Raw genomic sequence first — 24,842 nt, 5'->3', positions numbered from 1 at the left:
AGACAGATATTACAGGGTCCCTGAAACTCATAAGCATCTCTTTAAGGCCCACTCTGTGGATCTAGAAACTATTTCACAGGGCCCCAAAGGAGTGGCTACTTCCTCTGCCAAAAACCCTGTGCCCACTGACAGGGAAGCTAGGTCCCTGGAGAGATGAAGCAAAAAAGTTTATACCTCTTCCACCCTTGCCATGAGGTCACTTAACTGCCTTTTTCATATGTTTCAGTACCAGGATTACTTAATGGATGATTTGCAGAAAAAGTTAGCCTCTCCTGAGCCTATAGATAGAAAGGCATTGCAGGATTTGGTTCATAACACTCAGCAGGTTAGCAGTCATTTTCTTCAGTGTGGTTATGATGCATTGGAAGCTTCATGTAGGGCACCTATGACAGGGGCCGTGATACGTAGACATGCTTGGTTGAAAGAACAGCCACTGCCAGACCATGATAAAGTAAAGCTCCTGGATGCACCTCTGGAAAAACAGAAGCTTTTTGGTGCTAATGCACAGGATGTATTGAAGTCTATTGAGGAAAAGGCAGAGTCAGTACAGACAGTCAAGGATTTCCTCCAGGTTCAGCCACCCAGATTCAGCAGGAATTGGCCTTCAAAGAATTGGTCCTTTCCAGACAAGTTTCAAAGGGGAAAAAACAGGCGTGCTTGAGGTAGAGGGCAATACCGCGGCTCCTACAGGGGCCGCCAATGGCAACCACCAAATCAGAGAAGTGGCGCAGGTAGTTCATCTGCACCACAGGGACAATCACAATGACTTGACTTTCACTCCGCCTACCAAGGCTCAAAGAGAAGCACCTCTAGGTGGAAAATTATCCTTATTCTCAAAGAACTGGCACATTTTAACCAAGGACAAATGGATTCTGGACATAATAGACAAAGGTTACAGGTTCCACTTCTATACCTTACCAACGGGACAAGGCATGCCAAACCTGCCACACAATCAAAGGGCAGAGGCACTCTTAGAAGTCTCAAAGCTGTTACAAATAAAAGCAATAGAAAAGGTTCCTCCTCAGGAACAAGGCCATGGATTCTATTCAAGACTGTTCCTTGTTCCAAGAAAAGAAAGGCAATGGAGGCCTATACTGGACTTGTCCATTCTAAACACTTTTCTCATTGTGCCAAAATTCAAAATGCTGACGTTGCAGCAACTCCTTCCCATGCTGGGCAAGGGGTCTTGGCTGGTTACTCTGGACCTCAAGGAGGCATACCTGCATGTCCCAGTCAGACACAGTTGCAGAAGATACCTCAGATTTCTTGCAGGAACCGAGCATTATCAATTCTCAGCATTGCCGTTTGGCTTATCTACTGCGCCCAGAGTATTCACGAAATGCCTGGCATCAGTAGTTGCACATTGCAGGCTCCAGGGGATTCAGATATACCCTTACCTGGACGACTGCCTCATACAAGCAGACAGCAAACAAACCTTGATAAAAAACTTGGATTATGTCATTCAGTTGCTACAGGCTTTGGGATACACAGTCAACATACAAAAATCAAGACTATTGCCATCCCAAAAGATTATTTTTCTAGGAGCAAAACTGGACACACAATCACAAATGGCTTTCCTCACAGAGGAGAAAAGAGCATTTACCAGACTATTTCAACAGCCTAGCAAAGCTTACCCAGCTGACCGCAAGGAAGACCCTGCAGGCCCTGGGGTTCATGGCATCTTGCATTCTTCTGATCCCTCTGGCAAGACTACACATGAGAAAGCTACAATGGTACCTAAAAAGCTTATGGTCTCAACACAGCCAAAACCTAGAAGACGTAATACCACTCATTCCATGCCTGCAAAGGGAATTTTTGTGGTGGGCTCAAGCAAGTCATCTAAACAAAGGCATGCCTTTCAACAAAGCTCAAGCACGTCAAACCATTACAACAGATGCCTCAGACCATGGATGGGGGGCACACATGGAGGGCAGATGCATTCAAGGACAGTGGACTCCCACGGAAATGCATCTGCACATAAATCAAAAAGAGATGTTGGCAGTGATACATGCAATAGAAGCCTTTGCAAAATATCTTCAACAAGGTCATCTGCTAATAAGGACAGACAACACCACTGTCATGTGGTATATAAACAAACAAGGGGACACTCACTCGTATCCCCTCTGCAGATTAACAATGATTCTTTGGGAAAAATCCCTGAAGCTGAACATCCACTTGCAATCCCAGTTTGTTCCGGCCAAGGACAATGTTATGGCGGACAGGTTGAGCAGAAATGTCTTGGATCCACACGAATGGATGCTGCATCCACACATTTTCTCACAAATCACAACTGCATGGGGAAGATCTCTTTGCTTCTCATCTCAATCATCACCTGGACAGGTTCTGCTCAAGGACACACCATCCTCTAGCCTGGAAAACGGATGCTCTTTCCTTCAGCTGGAATACCCTAACAATTTATGCATTTCCTCCTCTACCATTACTGACCAAGGTGTTACTGAAGATCAAAGCAGAACAACCAAAAGGAATCTTGATAGCTCCAGACTGGCCAAGGCAGCACTGGTATCCTTTGCTACTGAGCATAACTCACACCAAACCTTGGCCCTTGCCTCAATGGCCTCTGCTACTAACTCAGCACAACTACAGGACTGTTCATCAAAACCTGCAAACATTGCAGCTGACAGCTTGGAGGGTACCATGACTTTGACCCATGTCTCCCTCTCCGAAAAAGTTCAGGAAATCTTGCTGGAAGCCCGCAGACCTTCCACCAGAAAAACCTATTCGGCCAAGTGGAAGAGATTCATCATCTGGAATGCCAACAAGAGCCAGGATGCATCAGTGATGAGCATACCTCAGATATTAAAATACTTGGCAGAAATGTTTCATAGTGGCCTCTCATATTCTTCCATTAAAATTCATGCTTCAGCAATCTCAGCAAATTACAACTGTGACCCACCTGTGTTTTCGCATCCCTTGCTAAAACAGTTTCTAAGAGGGATAAAGAATATCAAACCTCCCAGAAGACCACCAGTTCCTGCATGGGACCTCAATTACGTCTTGGAAAAATTAACTCTTCCTCCTTTTGAACCAGCAGCATCTTCAGAAATGCAATTTCTATCCTGGAAAACTGTCTTCCTGTTGGCAGTTACCTCAGCAAGAAGAGTCTCGGAGATACAGGCCCTCATGGCAGTACCTCCCTTTCTCATTTTTCATCAGGACAGAGTTTCTCTAAGGACCAATCCTTCATTCATGCCAAAAGTGATATCCAGGGTGTCTCTAAATCAAGCAATCCACCTGCCTACTTTCTTTCCCAATCCTCAAAGTAAAGGGGAAAAGCTGCTGCATACTTTGGACATACACAGACAATTACGCTACTACTTGGACAGAACAAAGGCCACCAGGAAGTCTGACCAACTATTTGTAGCCTATGCTGCTGGAGTGCAAGGAAAAGCAGTCTCCAAACAAACAATTTCAAAATGGATTGGACACTGCATCAGATTCTGTTACTCTTTCCATGGAAAAGGTGTGCCAGCCAATATTAGGCCACACTCCACCAGAGCTATAGCCACATCCACAGCCTTTCTAAGAGGAGTGGCTACAAAGGACATTCTAGAGGCTGCTACATGGAGCTCCGTGCATACATTTACCAAACACTACAACCTGCCTTTATACTCCAGATCCCGAGCAGGCTTTGCTTCGGCAGTCCTGCAGGGCCTTTTAGCTACACCATCCCTTGCTTAGATCCTACCACCCCCAGCTTGGCTATGGTATTCAACCCATATGTCAGGACTGTAGTTGCATTCTTGAAGGACATAGTACAGTTTTGTACCTACCATAAATGTAGATGTCCGATAGATATGCAACTGCAGTCAGGTTTACCCTCCCTCCTACCCCTCTGCTTTTTCCCTTGGGTCCTTTCCCTCCTTTCCTACATTAGCTGGGGAAATCTGTTATGGTGTATCTGTATTACTGTTGTGCATGTCTGGAATTTTTGCTTATCCATTCACAAAATTTAGCCTTCCTTGGAGGGCACCTGGCATCTGGGGCAAGAAAGACTGAAGAAGATGGTGTCGGCGGATGCCTTTATACCCCAGCCGCTCTGACGTCGGGGAGGAGGCGACATCAGCTGACGCCGGACCCAGACTTTGGAATCCGGCCGACTGAAGGGCTGCCTGAGGCAGGACAACCCATATGTCAGGACTGCAGTTGCATATCTATCGGACATCTACATTTATGGTAGGTACAAAACTGTACTTTGTTGCTTTTGTGCTAGGTTCAATAAGCTTACTGTAAAAAGACGCTTTGATTTCGCACGACACTACTTCGGTAGAAAATTTAACTACACAATGCCGTTGGAGCAACTGACTACCGGCCTGCACAAAAAACACAAGGATAAGGACAGGCAGCCTAGACCCAAGCCAGAATCAGAGGCCTAGGCTGGGCCGGTCTCCGTTCACCGGTTTTCAGTGAGGCTCCTACGCACCCCCTGGCTACCGCAGAATTGGAACCCAAGACTGCTTCGGATCCTTTGGCGGAGAGTGCTAGGCCGACGCAGCCATTTCCTTTAGACCCTACCGACAACATTGCAGAAAGAGATGTCGGTGCTGCAGAAACACCTTCAGTTTCTGAAGGTGTCTTCAGACCGACGACGCTCACTATAAAAACGTATCCTAAACTTAAGACTCCTATTAAACCAAAAAAGACTGCTCTTCAGTCTCCAGTTCAAGGCCTCATGCCTAAGAAACAGATGCTTAAAATGGCTGAAGATTTGATCTCTTTAATCAGGGGTTCCCAACCCCCCCCCCCCCCGACAAAAGGCCTAGACAAGAGGAAGATTATGCCTCCTCTGATCAAGTGCCTATTTCCTCAGGCTCCTCTGAAGAAGAAGATTACTCCTTTCCCCCTTATGAAGATTCTGATGCTGAGGATTCCATTCCCTCAGCTTCTCCCCCTGAAGACTACTCCTTTGGGGAAACTTTACACACTATGAGGGAACATTTTCACTGGGAAGGTCAGGACTACTCTGACTCAAAGAAAAGGCTCAGAGCTTCTTTTACTCCCCCAGCACAGACCTGTTGCTATCCCCCCACTTTTAGACATTGTGGATGATGTTTACTTAGAATCTAGTTTAAATCCAGATTCTCTGCCTCCTGCTCCAGCCAAACCAGACAGATATTAGAGTGCCTGACTCCCACAAATTCCTTTATAAAAGCCCTGTTGCTGATCCAGAGACTAGCCCTGTTGCTGATCCCGAGACCATCTCCTAGGGTCCCAAAGGGGCTAAGGGCTTCTATGGCAAAAAATCCTGTACCCTCTGAAAGGGACTCCAGAGCACTAGACAGGTGGGGGAAAAAGGTTTACACCTCAGCCACTCTAGCTATGAGAGCACTAAATTGTCAATTTCACATGCTAAAATACCAGCAATTTCTAATGTCTCAAATAAAACAAAAAATGAGCACACTCCCTCAACAGTCTGAATTGAAAGAAATGCAAGCTCTGTTGCATGCAGCTGAACAGGTGGGCAAACATACTTTACAATGTGGATTTGATTCTTTGGAAGCTTCCTGTAGAGCAGCTGTTACTGGGTCTGTTACACATAGGCATGCTTGGTTAAAGTAACAAACTCTGCCTGATCATGTTAAAGCAAAGCCTCTAGATGCTCCCTTACAGCAGGATGTCCTATTTGGAGTTAAAGCAGAAGTCTTAAAGAAAATGGAGGATAAGGCAAAATCTATGCAGACGGTCAAAGATTTTCTACAGGTTCAGCCCCCTCGCTTCAGCAGAAATTGGCCAACAAAAAATTGGTCCTTTCCAGCTACTGACAGACCACAGATGGGTAAATACAGACGCCCAAGAGGCAGAGGACAACCACAAACCCACTACAAACCTCGACAATGGGGCAATGCAGCACAGAAGGGAGGAGAAGACAGACCCCAGACTACTAGAAGGCAAACTCAATGACTTAAACCTCATATGGCCAAGCAAGACTCTCTTGGCAGCTCCCTTGGGAGGAAAATTCGCACTTTTTTCAGACAACTGGCACATCGTCACAAAGGAAAAATGGGTCCTAGACATAATTTCACAAGGATACAGATTCCATTTCCACACCTTGCCAACGAATAGAGGAATGCCAAACCTGCCACAAAATCAATGGGCAGAGGCTCAAAAACAAATTACAGCTCTCATGGACATGAGCCATTCAACTGGTACCTACATGGGAGCAAGCCCAAGGATTTTACTCAAGACCCTTTCTAGTCCCCAGAAAGTATAATGCCTGGAGACCAATTCTGGATCTGTCAATTCTAAACACCTTCTTACAAGTACCCAAATTCAAGATGCTAACACTACAGCAGCTTCTTCCCATGTTGGGCAAGAAAGCTTGGCTAGTAACGTTGGACCTCAAGGAGGCATACCTGCATGTCCCTATCAGACAAAATTGCAGAAGATACCTCCGTTTCATTGCAGGTTCAACCCATTACCAATTCTCTGCACTGCCCTTTGGCTTATCCACTGCGCCCAGGGTTTTCACAAAATGCCTGGCACCAGTAATTGCATACTGCAGACAAAGAGGAATTCAAATATACCCATACCTGGAGTCTGCCTCATCCAAGCAGAAGGCAAGGACATCCTCTTACAACATCTGGCTTTTGTAAAACATCATCTAAGTTGCCTAGGGTACACAGTAAACGAAAAGAAATCAAAACTAGTACCCTCACAAAATATGACATTCCTGGGTGCCAGCTTGAATACAATGGCCCAGAAGGCTTATCTGACGCAAGACAAACTACAACTGACAATATTTCAAAACAATGGCAACAAAGTCCCAACTCCCTGCAAGAAAAATTCTGCAGGCCTTGGGCTTCATGGCATCTTGCATACTACTAATACCATTTGCAAAGCTGCATATGAGGAAATTACAGTGGTACCTAAAAAGCGTATGGTCTCAACAGAGCCACAGCTTGGACACAATGATATCTCTCATTCCCTGCCTTCAACAAGAGTTTCTATGGTGGTCACAGGCATGTCACTTCAACAAGGGTCAGCCTTTCACCTTGACTCCAGCCAGGCAAACTATGACAACAGATGCATCGGACTATGCCTGGGGTGCACACATGGCAGGACAGTGCATTCAAGGCGTATGGACTGCAGATCAAAGGAATCTGCACATCAGTCAAAAAGAGATGCTAGCTGTACAGAATGCTCTGACAGCCTTCAAGAACTTCTTACATCCAGGACAGCTTACAATAAGGACGGACAACACCACAGTAATGTGGTACATAAACAAGGGGGTACACACTCCTACCCTCTATGCAGGCAAGCAATGACCTTGTGGAACACTGCACGCACTGGCTTACCAAGTTCAGCTACAAGCTCAATTCCTGCCAGGAAAAAAGAACACATTGGCAGACGACCTCAGCAGAAACATCATGGATCCCCACAAGTGGAAACTGGCTCCACAAGTATTTGCAATGATACTCAAAAATGGGGCCACCCAGACATAGATCTGTTTGCCAGCCCCCAAAACTATCAGCTAACAAAATTTTGTACAAGGACACTTCACCATCAAGCTTGGAAAGTGGACGCACTCTCATTCAGTTGGAAAAACCTGACAGTATATGCCTTCCCTCCATTGCCCCTTCTCTCAAAGGTGCTTCTGAAAGTCAAAAGGAGAGACCACGAATGACACTCATAGCCCCAGACTGGCCACGCCAGCACTGGTACCCACTATTAAGGAATATGGCCCAGGGCCCACCTTGGATTTTACCACAAATTGCTCATTTGCTCACACAGCAAAACAATCAGATTCTACACAGCCAGCTCAAAACCTTAAATTTGGCTGCATGGCAAATCATCTAAGCAACCAGCCAGCTCCTCTTCCTCAAGCAGTTATGGATGTAATTCTGGAAGCTAGGAGGCCCAGCACCAGGAAGGCCTACTCGGACAAATGGAAAAGGTTTTGCGCCTGGAACCAAGCTAAAGGCCAAAATACCCTTCAGCCTCACATGCCTCAGATTCTACAGTATTTAACTGAGATGTTGCACAAAGGACTTTCTTTTTCATCTATTAAAATCCACGCCTCCGCTATTTTAGCCCACTACAACACGGATCCACCCTTATTTTCACATCCACTTTTAAGGCAGTTCCTCAGAGGGGCAAAAAACATTAGGTCCCCAAGGAGAGCACCTACACCAACCTGGGACCTCAACTTTGTTCTGAAAAAACTTACACTACCTCCCTGTGAACCAGCTTTCTCTGCTGATCTAATGTTTATATCATGGAAGACTGCCCTGCTGCTAGCAATAACTTCAGCCAGAAGAGTCTTCAGGCACTAATGGCAGTGGAACCTTTCTTCATTTTCCATCAAGACAGAGTTTCTCTACGAAACTAATCCTTCCTTCATGCCTAAGGTGGGTATCCAGTGTGGCTTTAAATCAAACCATCCACTTATCCACCTTCTTTCCAAATCCACAGAACAAAGGAGAAAGACTCCTGCATTCCTTGGACATTCACAGGCAACTTCGTTACTACTTGGATAAAACAAAGGTTTTCAGAAAATCTGACCAGCTCTTTGTATCCTATGCTGCAGCTTCACAAGGGAAGGCTATATCAAAACAGACCATTTCCAAATGGATAGGACATTGCATTCATTTTTGCTATACCCATCATGGAAAACCAGTTCCTGCTACCATAAGGTCCCACTCTACCAGGGCAGCAGCTACATCGACAGCCTTCCTCAGGTGGGTGCCAACCAAGGATATTTTGGAAGCTGCAACTTGGAGTTCAGTACACACCTTCACCAAACACTACCACTTACCACTTTATTCTAAGACTAGAGCTGGCTTCGCCACTGCAGTTCTGCAGGGCCTTCTAGCCTCCTCTAACCCTCTTTGACTCCTCCTCTCATCATTAGCTTTGGGAATCTACCCAAGTGTGATGACTGCAGCAGGGTAACACGATGAACATAGTACAGTTTTGTACCTACCATAAATGTAGATGTTCGAGTGTACACCCTGCTGCAGTCCAGGTTACCCTCCCTCCATCCCCTCTGACCTAACTAAATCTTTACAATACCTTTCTGATGTATTTGCTTACAGCTGGAGGGATGGTGTATTTGTGCTAAATTTTTTAGATTGGTACTAATTACTGACCACCTTTTTGGGGGCATCTGACATCTGGGGCAAGAAAAACTGAAGAAAATGGCATCGGATGCATCATATATACCCCTGGCACACTGACGTCAGGGAAGAAGCGACAGCAACTGACGCCGGACCAAGACTTTGGAATTCAGGCCGACTGCGGGACCGCCTGACGACAAGATAACCCAAGTGTGATGACTGCAGCAGGGTGTACACGTGAACATCTACATTTATGGTAGGTACAAAACTGTACTTTCTGCATGGTCAAGATAGAGTTGGTCTTCCTTTTGCCTTCAGGAAGGAGGTGGGTATCATGGAGGTGCAAAGGCCATAACCAATATATAGTGATGGCCAAGACATTCAGAAAGTTCTGAATTTCCATGTGGGAGCCAGCCTTTAGCAGTTCAGAGCCCTGCATTTGGTCTTGTAACTGTCCCCTCCGGTGTTCACCAAAAGTATGTTTGTAGTCTCAGGTGACCTGAGAATGCTCGGGGACAGAATATACCCATACCTAGACAGCTAGCTAACCTAGTCACCACAACAGGGCCCTTGTTTCCAACAATTACTTCTGCTTTTTTATGTCCTTAGGTAAATTGTTAAACACTGCGAAGTCGCATATTAGAACTGTCACAAGCAGACATTTGTAGTCTGCAATCTGAGTGCAGTATTGAAATTGACCTGACTCTCTCCATATGAAACCGGGTCCAGCAACACCCCACGCTGTTAGCAGCTGTAAATTTGTGGTGTCAATTGTTCATCTGGTGACAAGTGTGAGATTCAACATGAGAGTTTTACATTGGACCCTATGTGTACTGTGGTTTCAATGTTTTTCAATTGTTCAGTGTCACAAACATCTCCTTTTATGGCTCTATTCTCCCAATCTTTACAGGATGCTCTTTTTCACTTCCTCTTGTTAGTCACTGCTCAACAAGCATACCTCTTTGAATAAGGAGATTCCTACTTGCATTGCAGGCCTTTCTTGGCCAACTTCCCCAGAGTGCAATAACTGTACTGTCAAGTTGCCGTCCATGAGTGTGATTCACAGTGCAGAAGATAGCGCAGTGAGAGCAGCTGAGAATAGGTGTCACCATGTGAAGATTGTCCTCAACAAGAAGAGAGACCAAATCCTATCCACTTCAGTAAGAGTCTGTGAGGTTTGGGAATGAGTGATGAATGAACATTTCTTTCTGGTAGTAACACACACACACACACACACACACACACACACCCTGGTCAGATCGGTTCATTAGCAGACGGGCTCATCAGATGTCTTCTGGTGCAATATGAGTGGTCCCCGAGTATGATTGCAGCATGAGTTATCTTCCATCACTGGGTAAAGCCATGCAGCAAACTGTTTGCTTCCTCGAGCAGCACCAAATGCAGCAACTTTTTTCCTCCCTTCCTTGTGGATGCTGTTGTCCACCATTGTGCAGACATGGGTTATGAACCTCTGCTATTATGTTAAGTACATGACTTTTCATTTGTCATGTTGCAAATGGTTGGTTGTCCACAGATTATTTTAGTTGTGCTTCTGATTGTACTCTGTTGAATGCTTCTGGAATAAAGTAAATGTGGATGCTATTAAAATGATTTCCTCTTCTCTTTTTTATTATTTTAGGTACGTGGCTGGAATTTGATGACCTAAAAGGTCCAGATTGTTTCAAGCATGATTTATTTAAAGTTCCTACTGAAGAAATTCATATAGTTATCTGGGAGAGGAGCAGTTTTGCTGGAGTAAATTCTTCACCCATCACAGAACATGCAAGCACACTTTCTTTAACTGCATTGCCAGTGTCTTGTTCTAATTTGCCTCGCAATGAAGGAAAAACTGTAGTACCTGGATCCCAGAAAACATTCAGTACATTTCAGATGCCGTTAGTAAGTTCAGGCAGTGCTGTCCAGGAGAATAAATGCAATAGCTTGCTGTCTGGTTTGGAAGGCTTGGCAGATGATGCAGTTGTAACACTGACCCTTGTGGAGATAAAGGTAGACTCTGATGGTAAACCACTGGGTAATGAGCAAACACTACAAAAAGAGAATACTGACATGAGTTCAGTGTGTGGAAAAGATTTCTCTTTGCCAGCTGATTCAGTGCGTCAGCCTGAAAATACATCGGTTCCAGGAGAGAGTGCTGAAAAACATGCAGTTACAGTAAAGCAACAAGGGAAGTTACCAAGAAATCAGAAATGTTCCCAGGTGCAGAATAAGCAGACATCACTCCATGCAGTGGGAACAAGTGTTTCAGCACCGTCTAGTGTTACATTTCCTTCTGCAATTAGTCAGCATCATAGTGCAGCTTCTCATTCAGTGGAGAAAGACAAGAAAAAGGGGTTTGGAACAACATTGATGAAGAGTTTGTTGAGTAGGCATCCTTCTTTTGTGCCTTCTAGCTCAGTGTCTTTGAAACACAATAAAACTGATGTAGGTAGTTTGCGTTTTATAGAGGTGGACACTCATCCTTTTAAAGAAGCAAAAACCTTTGTAGGTTTTGAGCCCAAGGGCATCAGAAAGAAAAGTGAAGCAAAAAGAGAAGAACCTCTTTCTAGAAAGCCTGTGAGCTCTGCAGCTGCTCCAGCGCCCAGAGATCCTTTTCCAAATGTTAATCCTGGGACATCAGAGAATGAGGTTCCTGTTGTTAAAACTGGAGGTGGGCTTCTAACTAACGTGACTGTGCCAGCTACTTCTGACTGTAGTTTACACCCATTGTCTAAGCATAATAAAAGTGAGACAAGCAGACTAGGAGATGAAAATGGAGACCTTGATGCAAAAACTCACAAACTTCGTCTTAAACTAATGAAAAAACTTAAAGCAAAAAAAGAGCGCTTGGCATCGCTTGATCATGCAGAAAATCTGCAGCAGGAAGAGGTAGACTTTACAGATGGACTAGGTAGTTATTTGCGAACAGCTGAAAATGAACATGCAGAGCTGCAAGGAATACTTAGAGATCTGCAAAATGAGATCGATATTGCAGATATTGAATCTATTTGCACAATGAGCTCCACTGCTTCCATTAGCAGTAGTTCCAGTGATGCAGAATTCTTTGCAGAACTGTTTTCACCTGCTACCATGTGTGTTTCTCCTGATGTTTTAAGTGGGAAACAAAGTAACGTAAAGTTCACACAGTCTGCAGACTCTAACAGTAGCATTAATCCTGCTAATTGTTGGGGTGCAACTACAGGAAGTGATATGTACAATCCTTCGAATGGGGCACATTCTTTCTCTTCAGCCCAGACCTCATATCTGTCATACTCTGAAACAAAGGAGGATTTAATTTCTGACCTTTTGTCAGGTTCAACACTGAGTACATTCCCGGAAGACCTGCCTCATTTTGATGAAAATCTTTTTGAACATGGCTATTTGTAGAAGTCACACACATTTTTTGCAGTTTTTTTTTTTCTGTTCAGCACTGTGTGTGTGTTTTGCAACAGGAGCATTGTTTGTAAAATGTTTTTTATTTTGACTTTTCCTGGTTAGGGGTCACCACAGCAGAACTCGAATCCGCTAATTGGCAGTCGATTTTTATGGTGCCGAGGTGCCAGCCTGATCCCCAACCTTCAACGAAGGCACGCCCATTCACGCATGTCTTTTGAACGCCACTCGACTGCGGGGAAGACATGCAAACTTCACACAGAAGGCGCTCCAGCAGAGAATCGAAGGAGAGAACCTCTTGCTGTGAGGCGACAACGCTACCGCTGCACCACCACGACTGAGCATTGTTTGGAAAATGTTTAGGTTAAATTGAAAGAAATATTGCTGTGTATAGTTTTGTATTTCTGCATGTGTATGTTTTTCTGTAAAATTGTACAGGTTAGTGTAAAAAAGTTGGAATAAAATTTAATTTTTTTAAATATTGCATTTATATACAGTTATTCTGTTTATAAAAATATTAATTTTAATGCATTTACCCATTTTAAAGCATTTGAAAGTGGCCACCTTTCCAAATGGGTAGGACTAAAAGGGGTACTACATATTTCTTAAGTTTGGGGATCTCTGTAGATTTCTGTATATTGTTTTTCAATGCTGAATGTTACATTTGAAGATGATTGAAGTTATGATGAGCAGTGGCTATATTTCTGTAATATCATAACCATGCTCCCTGTCATTTCTGTACAGTGAGGAATGGAACTCTTAATATGATTAGCTTGAACATTGGAGAAGCTGGAAAGGATGGAGAGAAAATGGTGGGCCTCTGCCTGCTCGTATTTTCCTAGGGCAGGGAGGGAGTAAGGGCTGTGCATGCATCTCTGTGGTGTGCAGCCTATCAGGATCTCTACTAGAGACTGTAGACCAAACCAGAGGGATCTTTTTGTTAGTTGGGGATCGGGAGCTTGTGCATTACACTACCATGGTGCACCCATCATTTCAGCATTAACACAGTATGTGCAATGGGAACAAGCAAGGGCTTGAAGAGGAAGCTTTGAATACCAGCTGAATGTCAGTGCTGTAGCTGAAGTGTACCATTTGACAGTGCAGAATAGAATACATGTGTGCAATAAGTACACGTGCGCACACCATGTTAGTATAAGGAGTATAGTGCATAAAATTTACACCTTAAGAAATGCATAAGTATATAGGTTCATAGATTAGTACTAGGCTAACTGTCCTTGTGGGCCATTTTAAGCCTAGCCAACTACCCCATGTGAGAATCAAACCCTGAACCTTGTGTCTGCAAGGTAAACACTTTAACCATTATGCCATCCTCCCACCCTAGTATAAACTGAAAATGCGTTTAAAACCACATAGGTAAAAAAAAGTGTGACTTCACTTTGCTAAGCATTTAGCAAAGCCATATATTGGTGTTATGTAGCTTCAGAGCAGTGGTTTAGTGTGCTAGTTCATCAGGAAGTGATAACTGATGTCCGCCTATTCCTATGTTACTGTATTCTTGGTGTGGGATTTTCCACCTCAGGCGGACCCGTACATCGGCTCCTATACAAAAGCTTCAGCTTAGCTGTTGTAGCTGTGTAGGATGCCACATGTAGGGCCATAAACCAGGGATCTTAAATGTTGACGTCTGCATGCACAGACCTCAGAACGTTTCAGCCACAGACTGACGCAGTAAATGAGCAAAGCACATGATGCAAGACATCTAAAAGCTAAGTACCCCATCCGTTGGGGTTTTCTTTAATTTCTAGCTAAAGCTTGGTTTGTCGTAGCAATCCTTAGCCGATGTCAGCAAAAAAGGGCAAATGCCAGTGCGGGTGCCAGATACCCCATAAAGACGCGCACTACCGCTGCGTTTTCTGCTTAGGCCAGGAGCGAGATCACAGCACTTGCTCCATCTGCCATTCTTTCGTTCTTAAGATCCTTTGCAGCCATCTGACTGCTCTAAATCTATACCTGGAAAACCAACGGCTTAAAAAAACTAGCTTTTAGATGGATCTGGTCTCGGAAGCCTCAAGTGAACCTCCGCAAAAGAAGGCCAATATGTTCTTCATGTTTCACTGTTGCAGTCATCACCTGTGGGTTATCACTGCTGTGGTTGCCCTCAGCCGGCCCAAATACCAGAGTCAATGTTTTTCTGCGCCGACTGCTGTCACTTGTTGACTGACTTCAGGTCATCAGTGCTGTAACGGAAGGCAGCTGATGCAAATACATCAGTTTTTCTTGCCGTGGAGTCCATTGCTGAAGCAGATGTTCTGCAGTCATCACATTTGGGTTTTCCCTGCCAAGGGAGACCTAGGCTGGCCCGAATATCAGAGACTTAGTATTTCTGCATCGGTTGCTGTCACTTGAGGACTGACAGGTTGTCAGTAGTATAAAGTAAGGCAGCTGACATTACATCAGTCTTGCTTGCCTTGGATCCCAAAGTAGTAGCAGTTTGCACGAGTGCCGGACGACCGCTTCCAGAGTTTTCATCTACCAAATTGAATTTGAAGTCTTCTAAAGCCAAGTACCGCATTGGGGATCGTTTTTGCTTGCACTAACTGATGTCAGAAAAAGTAATAATTGTCTCGCCTGTGGAAAACAAATTCCACACCAAAACTTCCACTTTTACTGCATCACTTGTCTAGGCCCAGACCATAACATCCTTCGTTGTTGCTTCTGTGCTTTGTTAAATGCCAGAACTATCCATCGTCGGGCCCTTATTGTAGCCAGATATTTTCGCTTACAGTCCTCGAATTCCGATATGGCTACGGTAAGCCATCCGACAGCAGATCATCTGAAAAAACATAAAGATCAAGACAGACCGCACAGGTCCAAACCTACCAACCTTCCGTTAAGCTAGTCGTCAGTTCTCCAGTGCTCAGTGAGGCACTTTCACAGCCCCTGATGCCCGCTTCTGTTTCGCGGGCTGCTACCAAGACCCTTTCGGAGTCCGGTATGCCGCAAAACTCTTCTTCGACTAAGGATCCTGCGGTCGTCTCAGCCTTGGATGGGTCTGGAGCCACTGAGCAGGCACCGGCTTCCGAGGAAGTCCTTAGTACCGAATCTCGGCACAAATGGACGTAGTCTTTCGGGACTACCATTCTTTCTAAAACTACCGAGTTTCGTAAGCCCAGGGTACGAACCACACCCAAGAAACCGATGACCCACTCTCGAGCGCCTGCTGCCTTGCCTCCATCTCAAATACTTAAAATAGCAGAAGACCTTATCGTGCTGATCAGGGGAAGGCAAGCTACCCCCTCCAAAAGGAAAAGAGTTCTGTCCCCTGTAGTTTTGCCTGATCAAGACTGATGAATCTGATGCATCTGAATGCGAAGACCTGCAGCCCCTCTCCTTTTCTGAGGATTCTGATGAGGATTCCATTCCTTTGGGGAAACCCTGCATACCTTAAGGGAGCATTTCCAATGGGAGAGTCAGGACTACCCTCAGTATAAAAAGATACTCTGGGAATTCCTAATCTTCCACAACACAGACCCTTGTCCACCCCCCCAGTCCTGGATGTTGTGGAGGATGTTTTCCTCTAATCCAGCTTGACACCTGACACTCTTCCTCCTGCTCCCAGAAAACCAGACAGGTACTATAGAGTCCCTGATTCACACAAATATCTTTTTAAAAATCCTACTGACCACGAGGTTATTCCTCAAGGGCCAAAAAGGATTAAAGCAACCTCTACTAGGAATCCCACCCCCTCAGACAGGGATTCCTGAGCTTTGGACAGATGGGGAAAAAAGTATACATCTCAGCTACTCTTACTTTCAGGGCAGTAAATTGTCATTTCCATATGCTGAAATTTCAGCAACATACCTTGGAACTTCTTAAACAAAAAAAAGTCTTCCTTTCCTGATTGGGCAGAATCTAAAGATTTATAAGAGTTAATGCATTTTGCAAGTCAAGTAACTAAACACACCTTGCACTGTGGTTTTGACGGTCTAGAAGCTTCTTGCAGGGCAGCTTTCACTGGATCTTTCATTAGAAGGCCTGCATGGCTTAAGGAACAGCCCCCTGCCAGATCATGTCAAATCTAAATTGTTGGATGCCCCCTTGCACAAAGATAACTTATTTGGCATTAAGGCAGAAGAGGTCTTAAAAAAGATGGAAGAAAAAGCAAAATCTATGCAAATAGTTAAGGATTTCTTGCAGGTCCAGCCCCCTAGGTTCAGCAGGCATTGTCCCTCCAAACACTGGTACTTTCCTGCTCCCAGTAAACCGGCCCAGCCTAGGACCCGTGGAAGACTGCCCAGACAGCAGCCCCAGGGAATGCAGAGAATCTAAAACAGGTGGACTACCACCACTTCAAAACCAGAGTTCTAAGCCCCACCCCCTTATGGTAGGATCTCACAATGACTCACCCTCTCCACCCCCTCCCTCTATCCACCTTCACTTACCCCTAGGAGGAAAACTCTCCCTTTCACTCAAGCACCTGGCCCACCATTACCAAGGACCACTGGGTTCTGAACATTGTGTCTCAGGGATACAAATTTTCGTTCCACACCCTTCCAACCCCAATAGGGTTCCCAGATCTACCACCAAATCAGTGGGCAGAGGCTCAAAAGCATATCCTTTCACTGCTTTCTGAGGGCAGTAGAGCAAGTCCCTGCTGATCAGATAGGCCAAGGTTTCTACTCCAGACTTTTTCTGCTGTCCAGAAAAGAGGGCACCTGGCACCCCATCCTCAATCTATCCATTTTAAACACCTTCCTCGGGATCCAAAATGCTCACCCTGAAGCATTACCATTTGCCTCTCTTCTCCAAATCCAGAGCAGAGTTTGTTTCTGCAGTCTTGCAGGGCATCCTAGCCAGCCCCTAAGTTTCATTGACTGCCTCCACCCCTTTCCTCGGCTTTGCAAATCAACCCAAATGTGATGACTGCCACAGTGAAACATGAAGAACATAGTACCGATGTTCTTCGTGTTTCACTGTTGCAGTCATCACATTTGGGTTATCCTGCCAGGGGTAACCCTCAGTTGGCCCAAATACCAGAAGCTTAGTATTTCTGTGTCGGTTGCTGTCGCTCCTGGACTGACGTTAGGTCGTCAGTGGTATAAAATCAGGCAGCCGATGCCGTTACATCAGTCTTTCTTGCCGAGGAGCCAGAAGCTGTTTGCACGAGTGCCAGTCGGCTGCTACCTGAGTTTTCATTTCCGAATTGAAGCTGAAGTCTTCTAAAGCTAAGTATCCCGTTGGGGATCCTTTTTTCTTGCTCTAACCGATGTCAGAAAAAGTTAATTGTCTCGCCTGTGGAAAGCAAATACCACACCAAGACTTCCATTCTTACTGCATCACTTGTTTAGGCCCAGACCGCAATGTCCCCTGCTGTCGCTTTCGTGCTTTGTTCAACACCAGAACTATAAGTCGTCAGGCCCTTATTGTAGCTAGATATTTTCGCTCTCAGTCCTCTCATTCTAATATGGCTTCAGTAAGCCATCCGTCTACCGATCTTCCGAAAAAACGTCAGGATAAAGACAGAGACAGACCGCACAGGTCCAAAACTGCCGATGACACTTCTGCTAAGCTAGTCGTCAGTTCTCTGGTCCTCAGTGAAGTGCTTTTGCAGCCCCTGATGACCACTTCTTTGGATTCGCAGGCCGCTATTGAGACCCTTTCGGAGACCGGTATGCCGCGAGACTCTTCAACTAAGGATCCTGTGGATGTCTCTACCTTGGATGGGTCCGGAGCCTCTGAGCAGGCACCGGCTTCTGACGTACTTCGCACTACCGATATTCAACATAGACCAACAACTTCTTTCGTGTCTTCGGTTCTTTCTAAAGCTACCAAGTTTCTAAGGCCCCAGGGTACGAACCACACCCAAAAAACTGATGACCCTAGCTCAGGCACCTGCTTCCTTGCCTCAGTCTTAAATGCTAAAAATGGCAGAAAACCTTATTATGCTTATTAGGGGAAGTCAGGCTACCCCTTCTGAAAGAGAGACTTGTCCCCAATAGTTTTATCTGAACAGGAGCCTGATGCCTCTGATGCATCTGAATATGAAGACATGCAACCCCTCTCTGCTTTTGAGGATTCTGATGCAGAAGAATCCATTCCTTCTGCCTCTCCACCAGAGGACTTTTCATTTGGGGAAACCCTTCATACTTTAAGGCAGACAGTTAAAGACGTCTTACAGGTCCAGCCTCCAAGGTTCAGTAGGCATTGTCCCTCCAAGCACTGGTCCTTTCCTGCCCCCTCCAGGCCAGCTCAGCCCAGACCCAGGGGAAGCAGACCCCCCAGACAGCAGCCCCAGGGAATGCAGAGATCTAAGCAATGGAGTTTCTCCTCTTCAAAAACGGGGAGCGCAAAGCCATCCCCTTAAAGAACTCGCAATGACTTTACACCTCCACCCCTTACCTCTGCCCACCTGCTTGTGCCCCTAGGAGGAGAACTGTCCCTCCACACAAGCAATTGGCCCACTACTACCAGCGATCGATGGGTCCTCAACATTAGTGTCTCAGGGATACAAATTTTATTTCCACACTCCGCCAACCCCAAAAGGGTTCCCAGATCATCTTCCAAACCAATGGGCAGAGGCCAAAAAGCAAGTCCTTTCCCTGCTCTCCCTGTGGGCAGTACAGCATGTTCCTGCAGAACAGATAGGAAAAGGTTTCTATTCCAGACTCTTCCTGGTGCCCAGAAAAGAGGGCACATGGCATCCTATCCTTTATCTATCCATTCTAAACACCTTTCTGGTGATACCAAAATTCAAAATGCTCTCCCTCCAGCAGCTTTCCAAGGATGCTTGGTTAGCCACCTTAGACCTAAATGAGGCCTACTTACACATCCCAATCCGGAATCATGCAGGAAATACACAAGTTTCAGGGCAGGATCTATGCACTTTCAGTTCTCTGCGCTTCCCTTTGGCTTGTCCACTGCTCCCAGAGTTTTCACAAAATGCCTGGCTCCCGCCATTGCTTTTTGCAGACAAAGAAATTTTCAAATTTACCCATACTTGGACGATTGCCTGATTCAGGCAGACAGAAAAAGCTGTTACAGCACCTGACTTTTGTATAGGACCTACTGACCTCCCTGGAATATACTATCAACGAAAATAAATCAAAACTAGTCCCCACAAAAACAAAAAGTATTCCTGGGAGCAAGCCTAGATACAGCACCCCAGATGACATTCCATACTCCAGAAAAAACAAGCCTACCTGACAGGCTACTTCTGTCAACTAACCACCATAACCCAGTTAACCGAAAGGAAAATCCTGCAAGCTCTAAGGTTCATAGCTTCCTGCATCCTACTCATTCCATATGTCAGACTGCATATGAGGAAACTACAGTGGTACCTAAAAAGCCTTTGCTGTCAACACTCAAGATCTGGAAGCTCTCATACCAATGATACATTGTCTAAGGAAAGATTTTCTTTGGTGTGCAGCAGCTTGTAACCACAACAAGGGACTTACCTTCTCACAACCCCATGCCGGCCAGACCCTCACCACAGATGCATCAGACTATGCCTGGGGTGCACACCTGAACGGCAGGTGCATTCAGGGCCATTGGAGCCCAAATCATATACATCTGCACATAAAACAAAAAGAGATGTTGCCTGTTCAGCAAGCCCTGACAGCCTTCAGACCCCTACTCTCCCCGGGGCCTCTTCTGATCAAAACAGACAACACCGCAGTGATGGGGTATATCAACAAGCAGGGAGGAGACTCACACTTATCCTCTCTGCAGGCTCGCCATGACACTTTGGCACACTGCCTCAGCCATGCATCTACACCTGATAGCACAATTCTGCCAGGCTGTCTAAACTCTCTCGCAGACAACTTAAGCAGAAACCTGCTAGACCCACACGAGTGGTACCTAGACCATAGAATCTTCACCCTTGTAACCCAGAAATGGGGCACCCCGAAGGTCGGCTTGTTTGCCTCCAACTCCAATCATCAACTCAGAAAATTCTGCACCAGGGAACCTCACAGCAAGGCCTGGAAAGTGGATGCTCTATCCTTCCAATGGGTAAAACTCGATCTATTAATTTCCCCCTCTACCACTCATATCAAGGGTACTGCCCAAAATAAGGGAGGAAAAACGGAGGGCAATCCTGATTACTCTAGACTGGCCACACCAGAACTGGTACCCACTGCTGCGCAGCCTGTCACCCCTGCCACCATGGCACCTACCTCAGATCCCAACACTCCTGACCCAGGGGAATGGAGAATTCATGCATCCCCAATTGCAGACTCTCAACCTGGCAGCCTGGCTTATTCCTTGACCACTCCTCAAGCTGCCAGCCTGTGCATACAAGTCCTAGATGTTACATGTGAGGCCAGACGCCCCAGCACTAGGAAATCCTATGCTGACAAGTGGAAAATGTTGTGCACCTGGAATCCAGGCTAAGGGAGCCGGAACGGCACAGCCCTCCTTACCTCTCATCCTGGATTACCTGGCAGACCTACTACACAGGGGTCTATTCTTCTTGTCTATTAAAATTCATGCCTCTGCCATCTCTGCTCATTACAGCACAGAGCCTCCACTTCTCACACCCTCTCATCAAATGGTTCCTTAGAGGGGCTAGCAAATTAAGGCCACCCAGAAGAGCTCCTACCCTGGCTTGGGACCTTAACTTTGTGTTGGAAAAGCTCACCCTTACCCCCCTTTGAAACCTGCAGCTTCAGCAGAGTTAAAATTTCCATCTTGGAAAACAGCCTTGCTTCTGGCCATCACTTCAGCTAGAAGAGTACCAGAGCTACAAGCACTCGTGGCTTTAGAGCCCTTCATCATTTTCCACGCTAACAGTGTCTCACTCAGGACTTAACCCATCTTTCATACCTGAAGTGGTGTCCAGTGGCTCCCAACCAATCCATACGTTTCCCCACCTTTTTCCCTAACCCACAAAACAAGGGGGAAAGGATTTTGCACACTCTAGATGTGCACATATCGCTCAGATTCTATCTGGACAGGACTAAATCTTTCAGAAAAACTGATCAGTTGCTAGTCAGCTTCACAGCAGGTGCAGAGGGCAAGGCTATATCCAAACAATCTTCAAATGGATAGCCCACTGCATCAATTTCTGCTACAGACAGCACGGGAAACCACCCCCAAAGGGGGTCAGAACACATTCCACCAGAGCAACCTCCATCTCTGCAGCCTTTCACAGAGGGTCCCCACCAGGGACATCCTGGAGGCTGCAACATTGACATCTGTTCATACCTTCACCAAGCATTACCACCTGCCTATCTTCTCCAAACCCAGGGCAGGCTTTGCAGCCGCAGTCTTGAAGGGCATCCTAGCCAAGTCTTCTTGACTGCCTCCACCCTTTTCTTCAGCTTTGGGAATCAACCCAAATGTGATGACTGCAAGAGTGAAACCGGAAGAACATAGTACAGTTGTTTACACTTACCATAAATGTAGATGTTTGAGTGTATTCACTGTTGCAGTCCTGGTTTCCCTCCCTCCATCCCCCTTGTCTCTCTCTCTCTTCCTATCTCCTTACAGGGAATTTTTTGGTATTTACTTTCTACTGGTGGTGTACTTTCACCATAACCTAGCTCTCTATTTGGGGGGCTCCTGACAGGGCAAGAAAAACTGATGTAATGGCATTGGCTGTCTGATTTTATACCACTAACGACCTGATGTCGGTCCTGAAGCAACAGCAATCGACTGCTTTACTTTATACTACTGACGACTTGAAGTCAGTCCTGAAGCGACAGCAACCGACGCAGAAATACTAAGCCTCTGGTATTCGGGCCGACTGAAGGTACCCATGGCAGAATAACCCAAATGTGATGACTGCAACAGTGAATACACTCTAACACCTACATTTATGCTAAATGTACACAACTGTACTTTATGTACACTTACCATAAATGTAGATGTTCGAATGTATTCACTGTTGCAGTCCTAGTTTCCCTCCCTCCATCCCCTTTCTCCTTTTATTACCATTCTAACTTGTTGATGTTCTTCGTGTTTCACTGTTGCAGTCATCACATTTGGGTTATCCCTGCCAGAGTAGCCATTGGCCGGCCCGAATACCAGAGGCTTCAGGTCGTCAGCAGTATAAAGTAAGGCAGCCGATGCCATTACATCAGTCTTTCTTGCCATGTAGCCCGAAGCAGAAGCAGTTTGCACAAGTACTGGTTGGCCGCTACCTGAGTTTCGTCTACTGAATTGAAGTTGAAGTCTTCTAAAGCGAAGTACCCCATTGGGGATCCTTTTTTCTTGCATTAACCGATGTCAGAAAAAGTTTATAATTGTCTTGCCTGTTGAAAGCAAATGCCACACCAAGACTTCCATTCTTACTGTGTCACTTGTTTAGGCTAAGACCACAATACCCCCCCCCCCCCCGTTGTTGCTTCTGTGCTTTGCTCAGTGCCAGAACTGTCTGTCGTCGGGCCCTTATTGTAGCTAGAAAGTCATCTAATTCTGATATGGCTTTGGTAAGCCATCCAACAGCAGATCTTCTGGAAAAAACGTAAAGATAAAGACAGATTGCACAGGTCCAAACCTACCAACAACGCTCTTGTTAAGCTAGTCGTCAGTTCTCCGGTCCTCAGTGAGGTGCTTCCGCAGCCCCTGATACCCGCTTCTGTGGATTCACAGGCCGTTACCAAGACCCTTTCAGAGTCTGGCATGCCACAAAACTCTTCTTCAACTAAGGATCCTGCGGTCGTCTCTACCTTGGATGGGTCTGGAGCTGCTGACCAGGCAGAGGCTTCTGAGGAAGTCCTTCGCACTACTGTTTCTTGACAGAAGCAGACGTCTTTTGCAACTACAGTTCTTTCAAAAACTACTGAGTTTCTAAGGCCCAGGGTATGGACCACACCCAAGAAACCGACCCACTCTCAGGTGCCTGCTTCCTTGCCCAAGTCTCAAGTGCTTAAAATGGCAGAAGACCTTATGGTGATGAGGGGAAGCCAAGTTACCCCCTCTAAAAGGAAGAGATCTGTCCCCTGTACTTCTGTCTGAACAAGAGTTAGATGACTCTGATGCATCTGAATATGAAGATATGCAACCCCTCTCTAGTTATGAGGATTCTGATGCAGAGGATTCCATTCCTTCAGCCTCTCCCCTAGAGGATTTTTTTTCTTTGGGGAAACCCTGCATACTTTAAGGGAGCATTTCCAGTGGGAGAGTCAAGATTACCCTCAGTCTTTGAGACTCAGGGAATTCCTAGATCTTCCACAGCAACAGACCCTTGGCCATCTCCCCAGTCCTGGATATTGTGGAGGATGTTTTCCTGGAATCCAGCTTGACTCCTGACACCCTCCTTCTTGCACCCAGAAAACCAGACAGGTACTGCAGAGTCCCTGACTCTCACAAAATTTATTTTTAAAAATCCTGTTGCTGACCCTGAGGTAATTTCTCCAGGGCCTAAAGGGATTAAAGCAACCTCTGCTAACACTCCCCCAGCCCCTCAGATAGGGATTCCAGAGCACTAGACAAGAGGGGATAAAAAAGTATACACCTCAGCTATTTTACTGTCAGGGCACTAAATTGTCAGTTCCATATGCTAAAATTTCAGCAACATACCCAACCATACAAAAAATTTCTTCCTTTCCTGCTTGGGCAGAATCTAAAGAATTACAAGAGTTAATGCATTCTGCAAGTTAAGTAACTAAACACACCTTGCACTGTAGTTTTGATGCCCTAGATGCTTCTTGCAGGGCAGCAGTCACTGGATCTGTCATTAGAAGGCATGCATGGCTTAAGGAACCACCCCTGCCAGACCATGTTAAATCTAAATCGTTGGATGGCCCCTTGCACAAAGATAACCTATTTGGCATTAAGGCAGAAGAGGTCTTGAAAAAGGAAGAAAAAGCAGTGTCTATGCAAACAGTTAAGGATTTCTTGCAGGTCCAGCCACCCAAGTTCAGCAGGCATTGTCCCACCAAGTACTGGTCCTTTCCTGCCCCCATTAAGCCAGTACAGCCTAGGCCCCGGGGAACCAGACCCCCTCTGACAGTAGCCACAGGAAATAGAGATCTAAGCAGTGGACTACCTCCACTTCAGAACCAGGGAGTTCTAAGCCACCCTCTTATGGTAAGAACTCACAATGACTCCCCTCCCCCTCCCTCTGCTCACATTCACTTACCCCTAGGAGGAAAACTCTCCATTCACGCAAGCACCTGGGCCACCATTACCAACTACCACTGCATTCTGAACATAGTGTCTCGGGGATACAAATTTCCTTCCAACCCCAAAAGGGTTCCCAGATCTACCTCCAAACCAGTGTGCAGAGGCTGAAAAGCAAATCCTGTCCCTGCTTTCTATGAGGGCAGTAGAGCACATTCCTGCAGAACAGATAGGCCAAGGTTTCTACTCCAGACTTTTTCTGTTGCCCAGAAAAGGGGGCACCTGGCGCCCCATCCTCGCTCTATCCATTCTAAACACCTTCCTGGTGATCCCAAAATTCAGAATGCTCAC

General features: G+C 45.8%; 1 protein-coding gene across 3 annotated transcripts in view; it reads left to right on the top strand.

Moving 5' to 3' along the window:
• USPL1 (ubiquitin specific peptidase like 1) overlaps positions 1-12,548 on the top strand; it is a 1,186,769-nt gene extending 1,174,221 nt beyond the window's left edge. For all 3 annotated transcript variants that reach the window (XM_044073246.1, XM_044073247.1, XM_044073245.1), the window contains exon 11: positions 10,714-12,548. In XM_044073246.1, the coding sequence (XP_043929181.1) occupies positions 10,714-12,458 (1,745 nt within the window). In that variant the 3' untranslated portion in view covers positions 12,459-12,548. The remainder of the gene's footprint in view (positions 1-10,713) is intronic.
• The last annotated feature ends 12,294 nt before the right edge of the window (positions 12,549-24,842 follow it).

This window comes from Protopterus annectens, chromosome 5.part1, assembly GCF_019279795.1.
Source record: "Protopterus annectens isolate FY-2018-M chromosome 5.part1, PAN1.0, whole genome shotgun sequence".
NCBI lineage: Eukaryota > Metazoa > Chordata > Ceratodontiformes > Protopteridae > Protopterus > Protopterus annectens.
This window is presented reverse-complemented; position numbering and strand designations above follow the sequence as displayed.